The 21,075-nt window shown below is 36.9% G+C and overlaps 1 protein-coding gene across 3 annotated transcripts in view; it reads left to right on the top strand.

Moving 5' to 3' along the window:
- Positions 1-21,075, top strand: part of dgkh (diacylglycerol kinase, eta) — a 163,385-nt gene that overhangs the window by 85,093 nt on the left and 57,217 nt on the right. For 2 of the 3 annotated variants that reach the window (XM_061970806.2, XM_061970808.2), the window contains 4 exons: positions 498-602; positions 6,898-7,030; positions 19,320-19,426; positions 19,539-19,664. In XM_061970806.2, the coding sequence (XP_061826790.2) occupies positions 498-602; positions 6,898-7,030; positions 19,320-19,426; positions 19,539-19,664 (471 nt within the window). Of the gene's footprint in view, positions 1-497; positions 603-6,861; positions 7,031-19,319; positions 19,427-19,538; positions 19,665-21,075 lie in introns of all 3 variants that reach the window. The other variant, XM_061970807.2, reaches the window with a different exon arrangement.

The following is a 21,075-nucleotide window of genomic DNA, read 5'->3' as shown; positions in this document are numbered from 1 at the left end:
CGGGTACGTTGTGGTCGTCTGCTGCCTCGAATGTTGTCTTTGAGAGTGATAGAAGACGAAGCGAGCGGCGGGATGAGGAAGGGCATGAATAAGTGATGCAGAGCTGAGAGTGGGCGTGTTGTGTGTCCGTCAGGGAACTTTAAACACACACACACACACACACACACACACTGGAGGATTGTGAGGGGGGTGAAACTCTTCGCCTGTCAGCATGTATCTGGCTGAAAGGGTTTTGAAGCGCTAAGAGCGAAAGAAAAGAAAGTGGTGGAACACTCAAGAAGGTGTTGTGATGAGAGAGAGCAAGATTTAATGAGGGAGAGTGAGAGATGGGGAGGGAGGAGGAGGAGGGGGGGCAGGAGATGGGGGTGCACCTCATCTTCCCCTTAAAAACAGAGACGAGCCTCCCTCTCCTCTCAGTAGCGCCGGCGGGCTGACGAGAGCACGGAGCCTGGAAGAGCACCCGTCTCACCTCACCTTCTGCGTCTTCCCCCGTCCAGGTGATCACTCCTTTCCGTAGGCTCATCCTCTGCGCCGAGAACAGGAAGGAGATGGAGGACTGGATCAGCTCGCTCAAGTCCGTCCAGTCCAGAGAACATTACGAGGTAAGGCTCCTGGGGGGGGGGGGAAGGCACAAGGGGACACGTCTGCGACACCTTAGGAGAGGGAGCGTTTATTACTGCACCATTGCTGTGTCAGACATTTTAAAGCCAGGACACACACAGCGGGGAGTCCTGGACTAGCAACACATTAGCACACACATGCACGTACTGTATGCAGTATGTAACGTAAACACACATGCAGTATGTAACGTAAACACACATGCAGTATGTAACGTAAACACACATGCAGTATGTAGCGTAAACACACATGCAGTATGTAACGTAAACACACATGCAGTATGTAACGTAAACACATATGTAGTATGTAACGTAAACACACATGCAGTATGTAACGTAAACACACATGTAGTATGTAACGTAAACACACATGCAGTATGTAACGTAAACACATATGTAGTATGTAACGTAAACACACATGCACATATGCAGTATGAAACGTAAACACACATGCAGTATGTAACGTAAACACATGTAGTATGTAACGTAAACACACATGCAGTATGTAACGTAAACACATATGTAGTATGTAACGTAAACACACATGCACATATACAGTATGTAATGTAAACACATATGTAGTATGTAATGTAAACACACATGCACATATACAGTATGTAACGTAAACACACATGCACATACACAGTATGTAACGTAAACACACATGCACATATACAGTATGTAACGTAAACACATATGTAGTATGTAACGTAAACACACATGCACATATACAGTATGTAACGTAAACACATGCACATATGCAGTATTTAATGTAAACACATGCACATACACAGTATGTAATGTAAACACATGCACATATACAGTATGTAACGTAAACACATATGTAGTATGTAACGTAAACACACATGCACATATACAGTATGTAACGTAAACACATGCACATATACAGTATGTAATGTAAACACATGCACATATACAGTATGTAATGTAAACACATGCACATATGCAGTATGTAATGTAAACACATCCACATATACGGTATGTAACATAAACACACATGCATATATGCAGTATGTAACGTAAACACATGCACATATGCAGTATGTAATGTATACACATATGCAGTATGTAACGTAAACACACATGCACATATGCAGTATGTAACGTAAACACATGCACATATGCAGTATGTAACGTAAACACATGCACATTAACAGTATTTAATGTAAACACATGCACATATACAGTATGTAATGTAAACACTCATGCACATATGCAGTATGTAACGTAAACATGCACATTAACAGTATGTAATGTAAACACATTCACATATACAGTATGTAACGTAGACACACATGCTCATATGCAGTATGTAATGTAAACACACATGCACATATACAGTATGTAATGTAAACACACATGCACATATGCAGTATGTAATGTAAACACACATGCACATATGCAGTATGTAACGTAAACACACATGCACATTAACAGTACGTAATGTAAACACACATGCACATATGCAGTATGTAACGTAAACACACATGCACATTAACAGTATTTAATGTAAACACATGCACATATACAGTATGTAACGTAAACACACATGCACATATACAGTATGTAATGTAAACACATGCACATATACAGTATGTAATGTAAACACACATGCACATATGCAGTATGTAACGTAAACACACATGCACATATGCAGTATGTAACGTAAACACACATGCACATATGCAGTATGTAATGTAAAAAAAACATAGCGACTCCTTCTGGCCTGCAATGACTTTAAATGTTCAGTTCAGGCAGGATACTTTTCTTTCTTTGTTGTTCCAGTGTTGATGCAATAAATGAAAGTGTGGGTGCTGCATGCAAATGTAGGCGATTTAAAGAAGAAGATCTTATATAAGACTCCCTACCCCACTACCCCCACCACCTCGCTCTGTTTTCTGCACTGCAATGCAGCTGCACCCCCAGAGCTGTTGCAGGGGGTGCACACACACACACACACACACACACACACACACACACACACACACACACACACACACAGGCAGAATGAGCACGAGCGTCAACAATAGTGTCCAGGTTACATGGTGAGATGGGGGGAGCACGGCGCCCGCACTCGCCACCAGGAGGGCTTATTTTGACACGTGATCCTGAAAAAATTGTAGTAAAAGGTTCTTTGCAGCCCGTTTAGGCGGCTCAATGCATAGAATAGATAGGCAGCAACACAAGTGAGCACCATGATAATTGTGTCTGACCTCGAGTCACGATGGTGGTAGTGTGCATGAGTGCTACCGGCACGGGGGGAGCTGCGGTTCATGGAGCGGAAGATGAATTCCAACATCTCTGTGATATTGTGATGGCAGTGAGTCCAAGATGTCTAACATCCAGCTCTGATGTCTTCTTTAGGGCTGTCCTGGCACACGTTTGTCACATACCATACGATACTGATAATGGAGCCCTGAGTATTGGCTGATACCGAAGTTGATCTGATACGCGATCCACACAAATCAGACATTATTTTTTTGAATGTGGTATTGTTAAAAAAAGGCTTGATCAAGTGTAATTAGTCAAAAAACAATGGTAGGTTTTAAAGACACTAACCTTTATATTATTAACTGTTAGTGGTGCAAAAAAGGAAATCAATTCACATCCGAAGTACGAATCTTATTAATCCTTTCATCCTGATTTTAAATCGATTAATAATTTAATGAAGAAAAAAAAAATATATATATATATATATATATATACAAATAAATATATATATATATATATACAGTACACATATATATATACATATACATACATATATAGATATATACTTACATATATATATATATACATACATACATACATACATACATATATAGATATATACTTACATATATATACATACATACATATATAGATATATACTTACATACATATACATACTTATCTACATTCATATAATTATACATACATACATATGTAAATATATATACATATATAGACATATATATACACACATATATACATACATATAAACACAAACATATATATGTATATCCATATACATATTAATATATACATAGATACATATATATATATGTGTATATATATATACATTTGTACATATATATACACATATATATATATATATACATATATATGTATATATATACATACATATATAGATATATACTTACATACTTATCTACATTCATATATATGCATACATACTTATGTAAATATATATACATATATACACATGCATATAGACATACATATAAACACAAACATATATATATACATACACATGCATATAGACATACATATATACACACAAACATATATATATATATATATCCAAACACATATTAATATATACATATGCATATATATATATATATATATATATATATATATATATATATATATATATATATATATATATGTATATATATATATATATATATATATATATATGTGTGTATATATATATATATATATATATATATATATATATATATATATATATATATATATATATATATATATATATATATATATATATATATATATATATATATATATATATCTCTTTTTGTGTGTAGGTTTTTTATGTTTTTGGCCATCTCTATGCAACCAGAAGGAGTTTTTCTAACTATTAGACCAAATCATACTTTGCAAGAATCGATATGAATCGAGAAACGATTCTGAATCGAATCGTCACCCCAGGAATCGGAATCTGATCGAATCAATAAGTGGCCAGAGATTCTGGTCTTATGTTGACTTTTAGTTTAAGTGAAGTGGTAATCGTTTTTTTTGGCAACATCTGGTGGCCACCATAATGCATAATGTTCATAATAACCATAATGTGAGCTTAGCTCATGATGCAGTAAATTGAATGATACAGACACGTTTGTTACTGGATACTTTCTAATATACTTCTGCCTTGGAGACTTTGTAATATGCAATTTTACTATTTGATACTTGTATATATTGACAAATGTGGTGTCTTAAACTGCTTTGTTAATCAATTTTGTGCTTAGTTGTTGTGAGGCTGCTAGCTCCTAGTACCCTTTAGCCTACTGTGTTTACCTTTTTTTAAATGACTTGACTAAAATAAATACAAGACCAACCTTGTGTGCCTTTTGGAGGACATTTAGATGTTAACTGGCTGCCCAGCTCTGCACAAGTAAACACGCTGCAGGACTGCTTGTATTGGAGCGCTTATATCGGAGACAAGAGGATATAATCTAATTTTTTTTATACCAATAGCGGATTGGGACACCCCTAGTCATGGTGGAGGAGTAGAATAGTGTTTCAGTGACTACCTGTGCAGCTCTGATCAATTCCATGTCCAGGAGGATGAAGGAAATGCTACAAACCCCGTTTCCATATGAGTTGGGAAATTGTGTTAGATGTAAATATAAACGGAATACAATGATTTGCAAATCCTTTTCAACCCATATTCAATTGAATGCACTACAAAGACAACATATTTGATGTTCAAACTCATAAACTTTATTTTTTTTTTTGCAAATAATCATTAACTTAGAATTTCATGGCTGCAACACGTGCCAAAGTAGTTGGGAAAGGGCATGTTCACCACTGTGTTACATGGCCTTTCCTTTTAACAACACTCAGTAAACGTTTGGGAACTGAGGAGACACAATTTTTAAGCTTCTCAGGTGGAATTCTTTCCCATTCTTGCTTGATGTACAGCTTAAGTTGTTCAACAGTCCGGGGGTCTCCGTTGTGCTATTTTAGGCTTCATAATGCGCCACACATTTTCAATGGGAGACAGGTCTGGACTACAGGCAGGCCAGTCTAGTACCCGCACTCTTTTACTATGAAGCCACGTTGATGTAACACGTGGCTTGGCATTGTCTTGCTGAAATAAGCAGGGGCGTCCATGGTAACGTTGCTTGGATGGCAACATATGTTGCTCCAAAACCTGTATGTACCTTTCAGCATTAATGGCGCCTTCACAGATGTGTAAGTTACCCATGTCTTGGGCACTAATACACCCCCATACCATCACACATGCTGGCTTATCAACTTTGCGCCTATAACAATCCGGATGGTTCTTTTCCTCTTACGACGTCCACAGTTTCCAAAAACAATTTGAAATGTGGACTCGTCAGACCACAGAACACTTTTCCACTTTGTATCAGTCCATCTTAGATGAGCTCGGGCCCAGCGAAGCCGACGGCGTTTCTGGGTGTTGTTGATAAACGGTTTTCGCCTCGCATAGGAGAGTTTCAACTTGCACTTACAGATGTAGCGACCAACTGTAGTTACTGACAGTGGGTTCCTGAAGTGTTCCCTGAGCCCATGTGGTGATATCCTTTACACACTGATGTCGCTTGTTGATGCAGTACAGCCTGAGGGATCGAAGGTCACGGGCTTAGCTGCTTACGTGCAGTGATTTCTCCAGATTCTCTGAACCCTTTGATATGAGCATTCCTCAACTTTATCAGTATTTATTGCCACCTTTCTCAACTTCTTTGTCACGTGTTGCTGGCATCAAATTCTAAAATTAATGATTATTTGCAAAAAAAAAAATGTTTATCAGTTTGAACATCAAATATGTTGTCTTTGTAGCATATGGGTACTGAATATGGGTTGAAAAGGATTTGCAAATCATTGTATTCCGTTTATATTTACATCTAACACAATTTCCCAACTCATATGGAAACGGGGTTTGTAGATAACACACTCATTTTGAGTTGGACTCACTTGTGTTGCCTGATATTTACACAATAATGGCTGTGTTGTGTGATACACTAGGGTAGACCATATAAATGCAATCAATACATTTGGCCGACGATAGAGCTTATCATCCATTATTATCATATGCCATCGTTATGTAGATATAATGCATGTTGATGACACATTCTAGCTTTGTCCCGCAAATTTGACGCACTGTAGCGTCCTTGCTAACGTCCCTCCACAGTGCAAAGCCACGTCTAAGTCTGCGTCCTTGCCTCCATGGTGGCAAACAATGTTTCTTACTAGTATCATCACTGGATGATGACGAATAGCTAGACATGCTACACTGTAGGAAGATACCTCGCTGCTAACCTGCTAACCTCACAAATGTGAGTATAAGAATCGACAGTAACGATACCAAGTTTAGTATTTTTTGCTATGCCGTCCCTACTGATTACTCTGTTATTCATCATCTATATTGGTATTGACAACAATAATAATAATGCTGTGAGATCCTGTATAGTTGTGATAGTGATGTTACCTTGTTGTTCTGTACCCGCCATCCCAGTTGCTGCCAACCTATTCTCAACCTCTCCTTTGCCAGACGGCTCAGTTTAATGTGGAACATTTCTCAGGGATGCACAACTGGTACGCCTGCTCCCACGCACGGCCCACTTTTTGCAACGTCTGCAAAGACAGCTTGTCCGGGGTCACGTCCCACGGCCTCTCCTGCGAAGGTACGTAAGAAAACGCACACACTTACACCTGACGTACACAATAGGTAGGATTTGTATGGACAACCACAACCTGACTTAGCTCATTCTAACATTGGGTCCACCTGCACAAGCTGATGGGGTATACCATAGTAAGGTTCTTTCTGTGGGACTTCTAAGGGTTCTGTGGGAAAGGAACTACTTAAAAAGTCACAGCTTTAGACTTTGATGCACCAATTTGTGGGATCTCTGTGGGAAAGGGAATTTTGAAATTCATATACCCGTATTTTTCGGACTGTAAGTCGCACTTTTTTTCATAGATTGGCCGGGGGTGCGACTTATACTCATGTGTGAAATGATTAACACATTATAATATTATTTATCTCATTCACGTAAGAGACTAGACGTATAAGATTTCATGGGATTTAGCGATTAGGAGTGACAGATTGTTTGGTAAACGTATAGCATGTTCTATATGTTATAGTTATTTGAATGACTCTTACCATAATATGTTACGTTAACATACCAGTTGGTTATTTATGCCTCATATAACGTACACTTATTCAGCCTGTTGTTCACTATTCTTTATTTATTTTAAATTGCCTTTTATTCTTGGTGTTGGCTTTTATCTAATACATTTCCCCAAAAAATGCGACTTATATATGTTTTTTTTCCTTCTTTATTATGCATTTTCGGCCGGTGCGGCTTATACTCCGGTGCGACTTATACTCCGGTGCGACTTATACTCCGGAAAATACGGTATTTAGAAATGCCCTTAAATAAATTGGCTATGAAATTAAATACTGTCATATTTGTTTCAATATAACTATGTGAAGAACATTTGTAATTTATTGACTGTTCAATAAATTATTTCAAATTGTAAATGTCATGATCCGTGGTCCGGGTCATGTTTTGTTATGTTCTGTTAAGTTTTGGACTCCATGAGTTCCTGTTTTTGTGCACCCTTGTTTGTTTTAGTTACCATGGTAACGTTTTTGTCTTATAATGGCTTTTTTGCCGATATCCGATATTCCAATATTGTCCAACTCTTAATTACCGATACCGATATCAACTGATACCGATATATGCAGTCGTGGATTCAACACATTATTATGCCTAATTTGGACAACCACGTATGGTGAAGATAAGGTCCTTTAAAAAAAAATAAAAATAAAATAAAATAAGATAAATAAATGAAAAACATTTCCCCAAAAAATGCGACTTATACTCCAGTGCGACTTATATATGTTTTTTTCCTTCTTTATTATGCATTTTCGGCCGGTGCGGCTTATACTCCGGAGCGACTTATACTCCGAAAAATACGGTATTTAGAAATGCCCTTAAATAAATTGGCTATGAAATTAAATACTGTAATATTTGTTTCAATATAACTATGTGAAGAACATTTGTAATTTATTGACTGTTCAATAAATTATTTCAAATTGTAAATGTCATGATCCATGGTTCGGATCATGTTTTGTTATGTTCTGTTAGTTTTGGACTCCATGAGTTCCTGTTTTTGTGCACCCTTGTTTGTTTTAGTTACCATGGTAACGTTTTTTGTCTTATAATGGCTTTTTTGCCGATATCCGATATTCCAATATTGTCCAACTCTTAATTACCGATACCGATATCAACCGATACCGATATATGCAGTCGTGGATTTAACACATTATTATGCCTAATTTGGACAACCAGGTATGGTGAAGATAAGGTCCTTTTTAAAAAAAATAAAAATAAAATAAAATAAGATAAATAAATGAAAAATATTTCCCAAAAAAAGTGCGACTTATATATGTTTTTTTCCTTCTTTATTATGCATTTTCGGCCGGTGCGACTTATACTCCGGAGCGACTTATACTCCGAAAAATACAGTAGCTGCTCTTTTTCCAGTGCTTAGGTGTGTAATGATCCACTCTGCTGGCTTCTGTGTGAAAGGCACAGGCAAATAAAAATGTTTAGTATGAAATTTATAGAAGTATTATTGTAGCAAAAATTATGTGCAAACCTGTATCTCAATCTGTGCGTGTGTAATCCAATTTACGTGTCGGTGTACTAATGTGTGTGTCTGTATATCAATCTATGTGTGTGTGTGTAATCAGATCCGCGCGTGTTTGTTCTAAGGTGTCTGTACGCATTATGATTTGTCTGCGTGTAAAAAAAAAAAAGATATCCATATTATGAGTTGTCTGTGTGTTAAAAAAATATGTCTGTCCGTATTATGATTTGTCTGTGTGTAAAAAATATGTCTGTCCGTATTATGATTTGTCTGTGTGTAAAAAATATGTCTGTCTTTCGGTATTGTGATGTGTCTGTGTGTAAAAATATGTCTGATTGTATTGTTTGTGTGTAAAAAAAAAAAATGTATGTTCGTATCATGATTTGTCTGTGTGTAAAAAATATGTCTGTCCGTATTATTTGTGTGTAAAAAAATATGTATGTTCGTATCATGATTTGTCTGTGTGTAAAAAATATGCCTGTCCGTATTATGATTTCTCTATGTGTAAAAAAATATGTATGTCCGTATCATGATTTGTCTGTGTGTAAAAAATATGTCTGTTCGTATTATTTGTCTATTTGTGAAAAAAAATATTCATGTCTGTGTAAAAAAAAATGTCTGTCCGTATTTTGATTTGACTGTGTGTAAAAAAAATATAAATTTATGTCCGTATTATGATTTGTTTGTGTAAAAAAAATGTCTGTTTGTATTATGATTTGACTGTGTGAAAAAAATATATATATTTCTGTCCGTATTATGATTTGTGTATGTGTAAAAAAAAAATGTCTGTCCGTATTTTGATTTGACTGTGTGTAAAAAAAATATAAATTTCTGTCCGTATTATGATTTGTTTGTGTAAAAAAAAAAATGTCTATTTGTATTATGATTTGACTGTGTGTAAAAAAAATATATTTCTGTCCGTGTTATGATTTGACTGTGTGTCAAAAATGTGTCTGTCTGTATTATGATTTGTGTGTGTGTGTGTAAAAAATGTCTGTCCTTATTATGATTTGTGTGTAAAAAAATAAGTCTGTCCGTATTATTTGTCTATGTGTAAAAAAATATATTTCTGTCTGTCTCTAAAAAATATGTCTGTCCGAATTATGATTTGTGTGTAAAAAAATATGTCTGTCTGTATTATGATTTGTCTGTGTGTAAAAAAATGTCTGTCCGTATGATGATTTGTCTGTGTGTAAAAAATATGTCTGTCTGTATTATGATTTGTGTGTAAAAAAATATGTCTGTCCGTATTATGATTTGTGAAAGGTACAATCGAACAAATTCGGAAAGTACAGACTCGGTTCGGTTCTGTGTAAAAGGTATAGGGGAATACATTTCAAATCTACTGTTTTAATTCTGATGCAGCAATTTTAACTTTTTAAACTTTAACTTTCAACTTTAACTTTAAATTGTGTGGGATCTTTTTTGGACAGCGGCTTTTAAGTTGTGTTGTATTGCACTTTTCCTTGTCAATGAAGTGTGAATCTATAGACTTTGATCGGTTCTGTGTGAAAGGCACAACCAAATAAATGCTGGCTATACAGTATTAGCTCTGATGCAGCGAGTTTGTGGGATCTTTTTGGGAAAGAGGCTTTTCAGTGTTCTTGAGCACTTTTTCTCACCGCCTTGGTGCAAAATGATCCACTTCAATGGGTTCTGTGTAAAAAGCTCGGCCAACTCACATGTGCCATTTTTTTCCCGGCAAGACGCTTTTGAGTAGTATTCATTCCGCTGTTCCTAGATGGGAAAGGATTGACTTTGCGAGGTTCTGTGTGAAATGAACAGGTGGATAAATGGATTTAGGCACTGATGTAGACATTTTGTGGTATTTCTGTGGCTTTTTGAGTGGGATTCCCATGGACTTTTCCTCGTCGCCCGGGGTTTGTAATGATCAACTTGGATGAGTTCTGTGTGAAACGCACGGGTGTAAAAATTATTCTCATGCGACACTTTTGCGGGATCTTTGAGAGAAAGATGCTCTTCTTAATACATAAGTTGCATGGAGGCTGGTGAGTCATTGGCTCCAGTACCCCAACATGGACTCCAGTGGGCGGACCCCGCAGTTTGTCTGTTGGGTTAAAAATGGCCTACGACCTGCTGTAAACACTGTGTTCCACCACGTGTGGAATGAGCAGCGACTGCTCGTCACCTGTCTACGCGTTAATGCGACCTGCCAGCCTGTCCCGTCAGCGCCACCTTATTTTCTCGCCGGTTTAAAGTGTCGGCGACAGGAAGCAGAATTTAATGAACACCATCTGCACATCCTTCTCGACGCTTAATTTAGCCGACGCTCCCCTGCTGGTGGTGTGTGTGTGTGTGCACGTGTTGCTGTAAATTATATACGTGCACACATCAACTTAAAGCACAAGTCTGGTTTGTTAAACGAGCGAGAGTGCTGCAATCCATCCAGTACGCCCTAATAAGGAGTTTACTTCCTGTGGTGTTTTTCCCTCATTTTTAAACTTCAACAAAATGGAATCCACTTCTTACATAAACACTGTATATTTTCCAGCATACTACATGCCATACTTCCTATACAACAACATAACATTAAGTAGGTGTGTCCTGATCCGATATTGATATCGGATGTCAGTGTAATATCCAGTATCTAATGTCTAATATCTGCAGCGTGTTTACTTGTACAAAGTTGGACAGCCAATTAACATCGACATGTCTTCCAATAAACACACAAGCATGGTCCTGTATTGTCATTTACTAGGGGTGTAACGGTACACAAAAATTTTGGTTCGGTACGTACTTCGGTTTAGAGGTCACAGTTCGGTTAATTTTCGGTACAGTAAGAAAACAACAAAATATAAATTTTTTGGTTATTTATTTGCCAAATTTGTAAACAATGCCTTTATCCTTTTAACATTGGGAACATTATAATAATTCTGCCCACGTTAATCAACTGCCTCAAGTTGTTGCTCAGATTAAATAAAATGACAAAACTTTTCTTCTACATATAAAAAGTGCAACATTAAACAGTTTCAAGTCAACTCATCATGCTTAATTTATTACAGCATTTGGGAAGCCTGTAGTTGATTTTTATTATGTAAATGTTATATTTTTTATCAACATGTGATAGCAGGGACCCTGCCATTCAAAACTAGGCTGCTGCATTACTAATGATTAATGTAACTATAGCTGAAAAAATGGTACAATAGCAATAGGAGAGACTATTCATCCCTGAACACCATGGAGTTCATGTAGGCTTAATGATGCACTTACATTATTATATCAACTATCAGAGACAGAAACTCTTTATTTAACATAATGTCCTTTTTTGCTGCTTCAACACAGCTTTATCAACACAGAAAAGGTAAACTGAAATAACAGACAGACAGGGCTTTGCTGTCCGTAACACACACACACACACACCGCAAAATGAGCTAACGTTACGCTAAAAGCGAATTAGCCTTCACCTCAAGCCAGGACTGCGAGCGAGCTGAGCTGCCTTTTATATTTCTAGAAGGTCAACGGGCTCATAGTGATGTTACTAGTAGTTGACTGGGAGGTGTTTATTATCATTTGGGGAGAGTCCGCTGCCTGATGCTTACCTGCTAAACGCTAAGCACTGACTACATGCGCTCTGAATACGCACTGCTGATTGGCTGTTACTGCTCCATGTGTAACCAATCAGATGGTTGTGTGGGTGGGACAATGCTGGGTGCTGTGTAGAGTCCTGACAGAAACAGAGGCAAAAGGAAGCGGAGGCGGCTACTTATTATGTTCGTGTGGAAACTCGTTTGGTACACCTCCGAACCGAACCGAAACCCCCGTACCGAAGCGGTTCAATACAAATACACGTACCGTTACACCCCTATCATTTACTAAAAGCAAACATGGTAGGCTATAGGCTACTGGGAGGTAGCAGCTACACAACAGCTAAGCACACAATAGCACACAAGCTAAGTAGGGCTGGGAATCTTTGGGCACCACACGATTCGATCTTTGAGGGTAACCATTCGATTCAGAATCAATTGTCGATTCAAAACAATTGTCGATTCAAAATCTGTACTTTTTAATAACAGTGGGTGCCAGTTCTATGATTAACAACATTCCTCCATAGAATAGACAAACAGCTGTGAAGAATGTCTATATTACTTAAAAGAAAACTGGTTTTGTTTAATGAAATTCTAACCAACCATTTAATAAAGTCAAATACAAATAAGGCAACAAGAGAAGTATCCAACACTTCTCTTTCCTAAAGTAAATCCGTACAGCAAATATGATCATCTACATCAACAATATGATTTGCCTGAGTGGATGGACAGTACAGATACAAAAATATATATGTTTTTTTTAATCAATTAGGAATCGTTACAAGTAAGAATCGCGATTCATTTGAAAATCGATTTTTTTTTTTGATACCCCTACAAGCTAGCTAGACATACTGTACTGTGTCCCTAATTGAACAATATTGCAGTGTAAAACAGCACATTTGTCAATTTACTGTAAACATATATAACATAATCATGGTTGCATGTAACTTAAAAATACAAAGTTTAGTTTTCAGAAACAAATGTGTCCGCATCATTTAATTTTAACGTAACATTTTTTTTTTTTAATGAATTGCAGCCTTTTGGTGTCGCAAAAAAAAAAAATAATTAAAGTAAAGTACCAATGATTGTCACACACACACACACTAGGTGTGGCGAAATTATTCTCTGCATTTGACCCATCACCCTTGATCACCCCCTGGGAGGTGAGGGGAGCAGTGAGCAGCAGTGATTTAACCCCCAATTCCAACCCTTGATGCTGAGTGCCAAGCAGGGAGGTAATGGCTCCCATTTTTATAGGGTTTAGTATGACTCAACCGGGGTTTGAACTCACAACCTACCGATCTCAGGGCGGACACTCTAACCACTAGGCCACTGAGTAGGTTACCACTCCACTTCAACTTTAAAACAGCAAAAGTCCATTCCAGAGAGTTAATAATAAAACGGTTAGTTTCATACCTATCATCGTTCTCAGTTTGACTCATTTCTCTTCATCTAACCTTTTCTAACAACGATTTCTGCTGATATCGGATCAATACGAGCACGGGCCGATAGCTGAGGCGCTGATATCGGTATGTGAGCTACAGTGCTAACGTCATGCTCATTTGAACAGCACATATGCTAAGAAAAAACTACATGACCCAACTTACAGCTCGCACATTTGTAGCTGACTGACAGATAGATGCAGGCTGCATTTTAAGATGTGTAGCGAAGCCTTTTTGCTTCTTCCTTTTTTTTATGAATACATTTTTTGTTGTTTCCCAAAGTTGGCAAGCTCATTTAGCTACTGGCAAATCAGAGGCAAATGTCACTGAAGAAGGTTTTTCCTCCATGACGTCATGAAAAAGCTGCAACTTCAAAAGCGGCAGTTTTAGCGCCTCTGTAACCGCGCCAACTCAAGCGACACACAAAACACAGAGACGCTGTGTAAACATACACGAGTGTCTCGCGGCAATCATCGGCTCGGATTTCCTTCCTCCGGACGGTCATTTTGTCTGGAATTGATTGATTGATCGATGAAGCCACAAACGAGCCCATGCACACGCACGCTCACAAGAAAGTGTCCATTTCAGCGTCACGCGGAAAGGATGCTCAGGCTATCAAGTTCTCTGCGTTGTCTTAATGCTGCGCTAATGCTCGCCAACTATGGTGGACGAGACTGAAGCATCGATCGCTGCTCCCCGGATATGACTTTGATTTGGTTTGCGTACACTTAATGATAAATGGGCTCGGTGTTCCATTGCTTCTGCCTGTCTCCATGGCAATTATTCATCACCATAAATGAGGTTTTGTGCGTTTAAAGTTTGATGTTGTGCCCATTAAAGTCAAACGTGTAGCTCACTCTCTTCATGCATACATCATTGATTTGAATTTATGATTACCCGGGAGGATTCTTTTGTTTTATATGACATTAAAATTATTTAAGTCGGCCCTGACATAAATACAGTATGTCAGCCATCAAAATAGGTAATAATAAATAATTAAACATTTTATTCAATTCTAAGAAATGAAAAGGTGATTAAGTACATAAAATAGTTTTAGTACTGTATTTTTCGAACTATAAGTCGCAGTTTTTTTCATAGTTTGGCCAGGTGACTTATACTCAGGAGCGACTTATGTGTGAAATGATTAACACATTATAATATTATTTATCTCATTCACGTAAGAGACTAGACGTATAAGATTTCATGGGATTTAGCGATTAGGAGTGACAGATTGTTTGGTAAACGTATAGCATGTTCTATATGTTATAGTTATTTGAATGACTCTTACCATAATATGTTACGTTAACATACCAGTTGGTTATTTATGCCTCATATAACGTACACTTATTCAGCCTGTTGTTCACTATTCTTTATTTATTTTAAATTGCCTTTCAAATGTCTATTCTTGGTGTTGGCTTATATCAAATACATTTCCCCAAAAAATGCGACTTATACTCCAGTGCGATTTATATATGTTTTTTTCCCTTCTTTATTATGCATTTTCGGCCGGTGCGACTTATACTCCGAAAAATACGGTATTTAGAAATGCCCTTAAATAAATTGGCTATGAAATTAAATACTGTAATATTTGTTTCAATATAACTATGTGAAGAACATTTGTAATTTATTGACTGTTCAATAAATTATTTCAAATTGTAAATGTCATGATCCGTGGTCCGGATCATATTTTGTTATGTTCTGTTAGATTTGGACTCCATGAGTTCCTGTTTTTGTGCACCCTTGTTTGTTTTAGTTACCATGGTTACTAGGGATGTCTTATAATGGCTTTTTTGCCGATATCCGATATTGTCCAACTCTTAATTACCGATACCGATATCAACCGATACCGATATATACAGTCGTGGAATTAACACATTATTATGCCTAATTTGGACAAGCAGGTATGGTGAAGATAAGGTCCTTTTTAAAAAAAAATAATTATAAAATAAAATAAGATAAATAAATTAAAAACATTTTCTTGAATAAAAAAGAAAGTAAAAAAATATATAAACAGTTACATAGAAACTAGTAATGAATGAAAATGAGTAAAATTAACTGTTAAAGGTTAGTATTATTAGTGGACCAGCAGCACGCACAATCATGTGTGCTTACGGACTGTATCCCTTGCAGACTGTATTGATATATATTGATATATAATGTAGGAACCACAATATTAATAACAGAAAGAAACAACCCTTTTGTGTGAATGACTTTGGGTTGGTGCACTAATTGTAAGTATCTTGTGTTTTTTATGTTGATTTAATAAAAAAAACACGATACTAATAATTAAAAAAAACGATACCGATAATTTCCGATATTACATTTTAAAGCATTTATCGGCATCGGTATCTGTCAGCTCGTTTTCTGTTTTTTGTACCTCTTTGAGTTTTGATAATTAAATCATGTTCCTACCTGCACGCCATGTCACGTCGGGGTTTTCGCAGCTTACTGCGGGGTTCGTCCTCCTGAAATGCAGACGGACCACTCTGGACATGGCGTGCAGGTAGGAACATGATTTAATTATCAAAACTCAAAGAGGTACAAAAAACTAAACGAGCCAACAGAACAACGTGCCTGATCGCATGGACTATGGACAAGAAATAATCACGTAACTTTGGCATGAAACAAACAACTTACGTAGCAGGTTGCATGAAGCAAACAATGACGCCAGGCCGACTGACTGGAAAAGGCAAGCTTAAATAATGCCTCTGATTAGTGCTCGGGAAGCAGATGAGCGGGCGAACACTAATCAAAGACAGGTAGAAATAATAAGTAACCAAGGTAACTAAAACAAACATGGGTGCACAAAAACAGGAACTATGGAGTCCAAAACTAACAGAACATAACAAAACATGATCCCGAACACAGATCATGACAGGAAATAGTTCACATTTTAGTTGTAAGAAATAAAAGGCCATTAAATATAAGTGAAAATTACATCAAATACTCATTTAAAATGACAGTTATAAAATTGGCGACAAAGTTGGTCATGGACTTAAGTATTTGTTAACATTAATTGTTAATTCAAACAAAAAAGTGTTTTGCAATGATCAATTAGGTTTAATAAATGATAGTAGCCCAGCAGGCACAAGACATTGAGAACTTGTTGAATTAGGTCTTGACGTTGCGCAACTCAAACCTAACGTTGAAACAACATGCTTTTTAACAACGTTTAATCAACGTTGGGTTCTGATGTTGAGTTGACCATTGGATATTGCTCATTTCCCAACTAATATTCTACAACTCAAACCTAACATTGAAACACGATGCTTTTTGATGACGTTTAATCAATGTTGGGTTCTGACGTTGATTTGACCATTGAATTTTTGGTCATTTCCCAACCAATATTGTACAACTCAAACATAACGTTGAAACAAGATGCTTTTTGACGACATTTAATCAATGTTGGGTTGAGCAACTCAAACCTAACGTTGAAACAACATGCTTTTTGACAACGTTTAATCAACGTTGGGGTCTGACGTTGATTTGACCATTGGATATTGCTCATTTCCCAACTTATTCTACAACTCAAACCTAACATTGAAACAAGATGCTTTTTGATGACGTTTAATCAATGTTGGGTTCTGACGTTGATTTGACCATTGAATTTTTGGTCATTTCCCAACCAATATTCTCCAACCCAAACCTAACGTTGAAACAAGATGCTTTTTGACGACGTTTAATCAACGTTGGGGCCTGACGTTGACATCTCTCAACCAACAACGTGGATCCAACGTCAATTTACACATTTTGCAACGTTGTTTCAAAGTCAGTTTTAAAGGACATGTATGTGTAATCAACGTTGTATCAATGTCTTGTGTCTGCTGGGAAAATACCATTAAACAAGCTTTTAAAATGTCGTTGAATGTGTTGGATTTTAAATATTTAGGTATCCTTGTCTTGAAATTAGACTTAGACTTCCTTTTATTGTCATTCAAATTTGAACTTTACAGTACAGATAAAAACAAAATGTTGTTGCATTAGCTCGTTGTAGGGCAGGATAAAAGAGCAATAAGGTGCAGATATTGCATATGCATCCACGTTTATGGAAATCAGTAAGAGTTCAAATTAATAGTTGATTTAATGGATAGTGCAATAATCACTTTCACATTTTAATTTTCAAAAGGAAAGCCTTCATATTCTGCACAATACTGAGAGCTGTTTCTTATATTTGGACCCACTCACATAGCGAACCAATATATTAGAAACTACCACCACTATTACAATCACATTAAAGTAGAGATGTCTGATAATATTTGACTGCCGATATTATCGGCCGATAATGCTTTAAAATGTAATATCGGAAATTATCGGTATCGGTTTCAAAATTATCGGTATCGGTTTCAAAAAGTAAAATTGATGACTTTTTGAAACGCCGTAGGGAGAAGTACAGAGCGCCAATAAACCTTAAAGGCACTGCCTTTGCGTGCCGGCCCAGTCACATAATATCTACGATTTTCACACACACAAGTGAATGCAAGCATACTTGGTCAACAGCCATATAGGTCACACTGAGTGTGGCCGTATATAAACAACTTTAACACTGTTACAAATATGCGCCACACTGTGAACCCACACCAAACAAGAATGACAAACACATTTCGGGAGAACATCCGCACCGTAACACAACATAAACACAACAGAACAAATACCCAGAACCCCTTGCAGCACTAACTCTTCCGGGACGCTACAATATACACCCCCCTCCCAACCTCCTCATGCTCTCTCAGGGAGAGCATGTCCCAAATTCCAAGCTGCTGTTTTGAGGCATGTTAAAAAAAAAAAAAGCATTTTGTGACTCCAATAATAAATATGGTAGTGCCATGTTGGCATTTTTTTCCATAACCTGAGTTGATTTATTTTGGAAAACCTTGTTACGTTGTTACATCACAACAAAATTAGGCATAATAATGTGTTAATTCCACGACTGTATATATTGGTATCGGTTGATATCGGAATCGGTAATTAAGAGTTGGACAATATCGGCATTATTGGACATCTCTTGTTCAAATTAATTGTTGATTTAGTGGATAGTGCAATAATCACTTTCACATTTTAATTTTCAAAAGGAAAGCCTTCATATTCTGCACAATACTGAGAGCCGTTTCTTATATTTGGACCCACTCACATAGCGAACCAATATATTAGAAACTACCACCACTATTACAATCATATTAAAGTCAACATTATTTGTATTGGAATATTATTGGACTGCATTTTCCTTCCTCTGTTTCAGCATTTGAATGACTTGCATTGAGAAAACATCAGGATGTTTTTTTATTTTATTTCTAAAGGTTTGTGCCCTTTCCCCCCCTCGTGTGTTTCAGTGTGCAAATTCAAGGCCCACAAACGCTGTGCCGTTCGAGCCACTAACAACTGCAAATGGACCACGCTGGCCTCCATAGGCAAGGACATCATTGAGGATGAGGACGGGGTAACTGCGTGGCAATAGTATTACCGCCAGCGCGGTGTAGCATCTCAGCAGCACGAGTAAACTTTGTGTGTGTGTGTGTGTGCGTGTGTGTGTGTGTGTGTGTGTTAAACAGATTGCCATGCCTCACCAGTGGCTGGAGGGCAACCTGCCCGTCAGTGCCAAGTGTGCCGTGTGCGATAAGACGTGCGGCAGCGTGTTGCGGCTGCAGGACTGGCGCTGCCTCTGGTGCAAAGCCATGGTAAGACATCTGTCACCTATTTGTCCAAAAAGTGCAGAAATCATTAAAAAACTGTAAGAAAATATTTCTGCTTGGAGATACAGTTTATGTTGAGAACTCGTCTAAATGCTCAGCGAGGCATTTTTATGTTTATTACTTGTGCCAGTTAACATCTAAATGTCCTCCGATAAACACACACGCAAAAGGTAAACATGGCACACTGCAAAAAGTGAAATCTAAGTAAGATTAAATATCTCAAATAAGGGTGATATTTGCTTATTTTCTGTCTGATAAGATAATTCTTCTCACTAAGCAGATTTTATGTTAGAGTGTTTTACTTGTTTTAAGTGTTTTGGTCCTAAATGATCTCAGTAAGATATTACAGCTTGTTGCTGAGATTTGAGAATATCAAGTGTTGCAAAGCTGTGTCATCAACACTCACAAGTATAAAACTACTTTTTTAAAGTAATCATTTCAATCATGATGCCGAGCGCATATCATTATGTCAAGATAATGGCACTAGCATTTACTTACCGTATTTTTCGGAGTATAAGTCACTCCGGAGTATAAATCGCACCGGCCAAAAATGCATAATAGAAAGAAGAAGAAAAAAACATACATAAGTCGCACTGGAGTATAAGTCGCATTTTTTGGGGGAAATGTATTTGATAAAAGCCAACACCAAAAATAGACATTTGAAAGGCAATTTCAAATAAATAAAGAATAGTGAACAACAGGCTGAATAAGTGTACGTTATATGAGGCATAAATAACCAACTGGTATGTTAACGTAACATATTATGGTAAGAGTCATTCAAATAACTATAACATATAGAACATGCTATACGTTTACCAAACAATCTGTCACTCCTAATCGCTAAATCCCATGAAATCTTATACGTCTAGTCTCTTACGTGAATGAGATAAATAATATTATTTGATATTTTACGCTAATGTGTTAATTTCACACATAAGTCACTCCTGAGTATAAGTCGCACCCCCCGGACTTAATAGTCCGAAAAATACGGTAATTTAAGAATATTTTTCAACATATTGAGCAAAAAGTTCTTTTTTTTCTACCAAGAAAAGTGCACTTGTTATTAGTGAGAATATACGTATTTTAAGGTATTTTTGGGTTCACTGAAGTTAGCTAATTTTACTTGTTTTGGAAGGTCTTGACAAGCCGAATTTTCTTGTTCTATTGGCAGATAATTTTGCTTAATTCAAGTAAAATACCCCTCATTTTTGTATTTTTTTTCTTGTTTTTGAACACTGACTTTTTGCAGTGCTGGCTACTAGGAGCTAGCAGCTACACAACACCTAAGCACACACTAGCACACAAGCTAGACACATTGTAGATAGTAAGTGTCCTTCGTTAAACTATATTGCAGTTTAAAACAGCACATTTGTCAATATAAACAAATAATTATAGT

This window comes from Nerophis lumbriciformis, linkage group LG13 (assembly GCF_033978685.3).
Source record: "Nerophis lumbriciformis linkage group LG13, RoL_Nlum_v2.1, whole genome shotgun sequence".
Taxonomy (NCBI): Eukaryota; Metazoa; Chordata; class Actinopteri; order Syngnathiformes; family Syngnathidae; genus Nerophis; species Nerophis lumbriciformis.
Note: the sequence above shows the minus strand (reverse complement) of the source record. Positions and strands in the feature narration are given on the sequence as shown.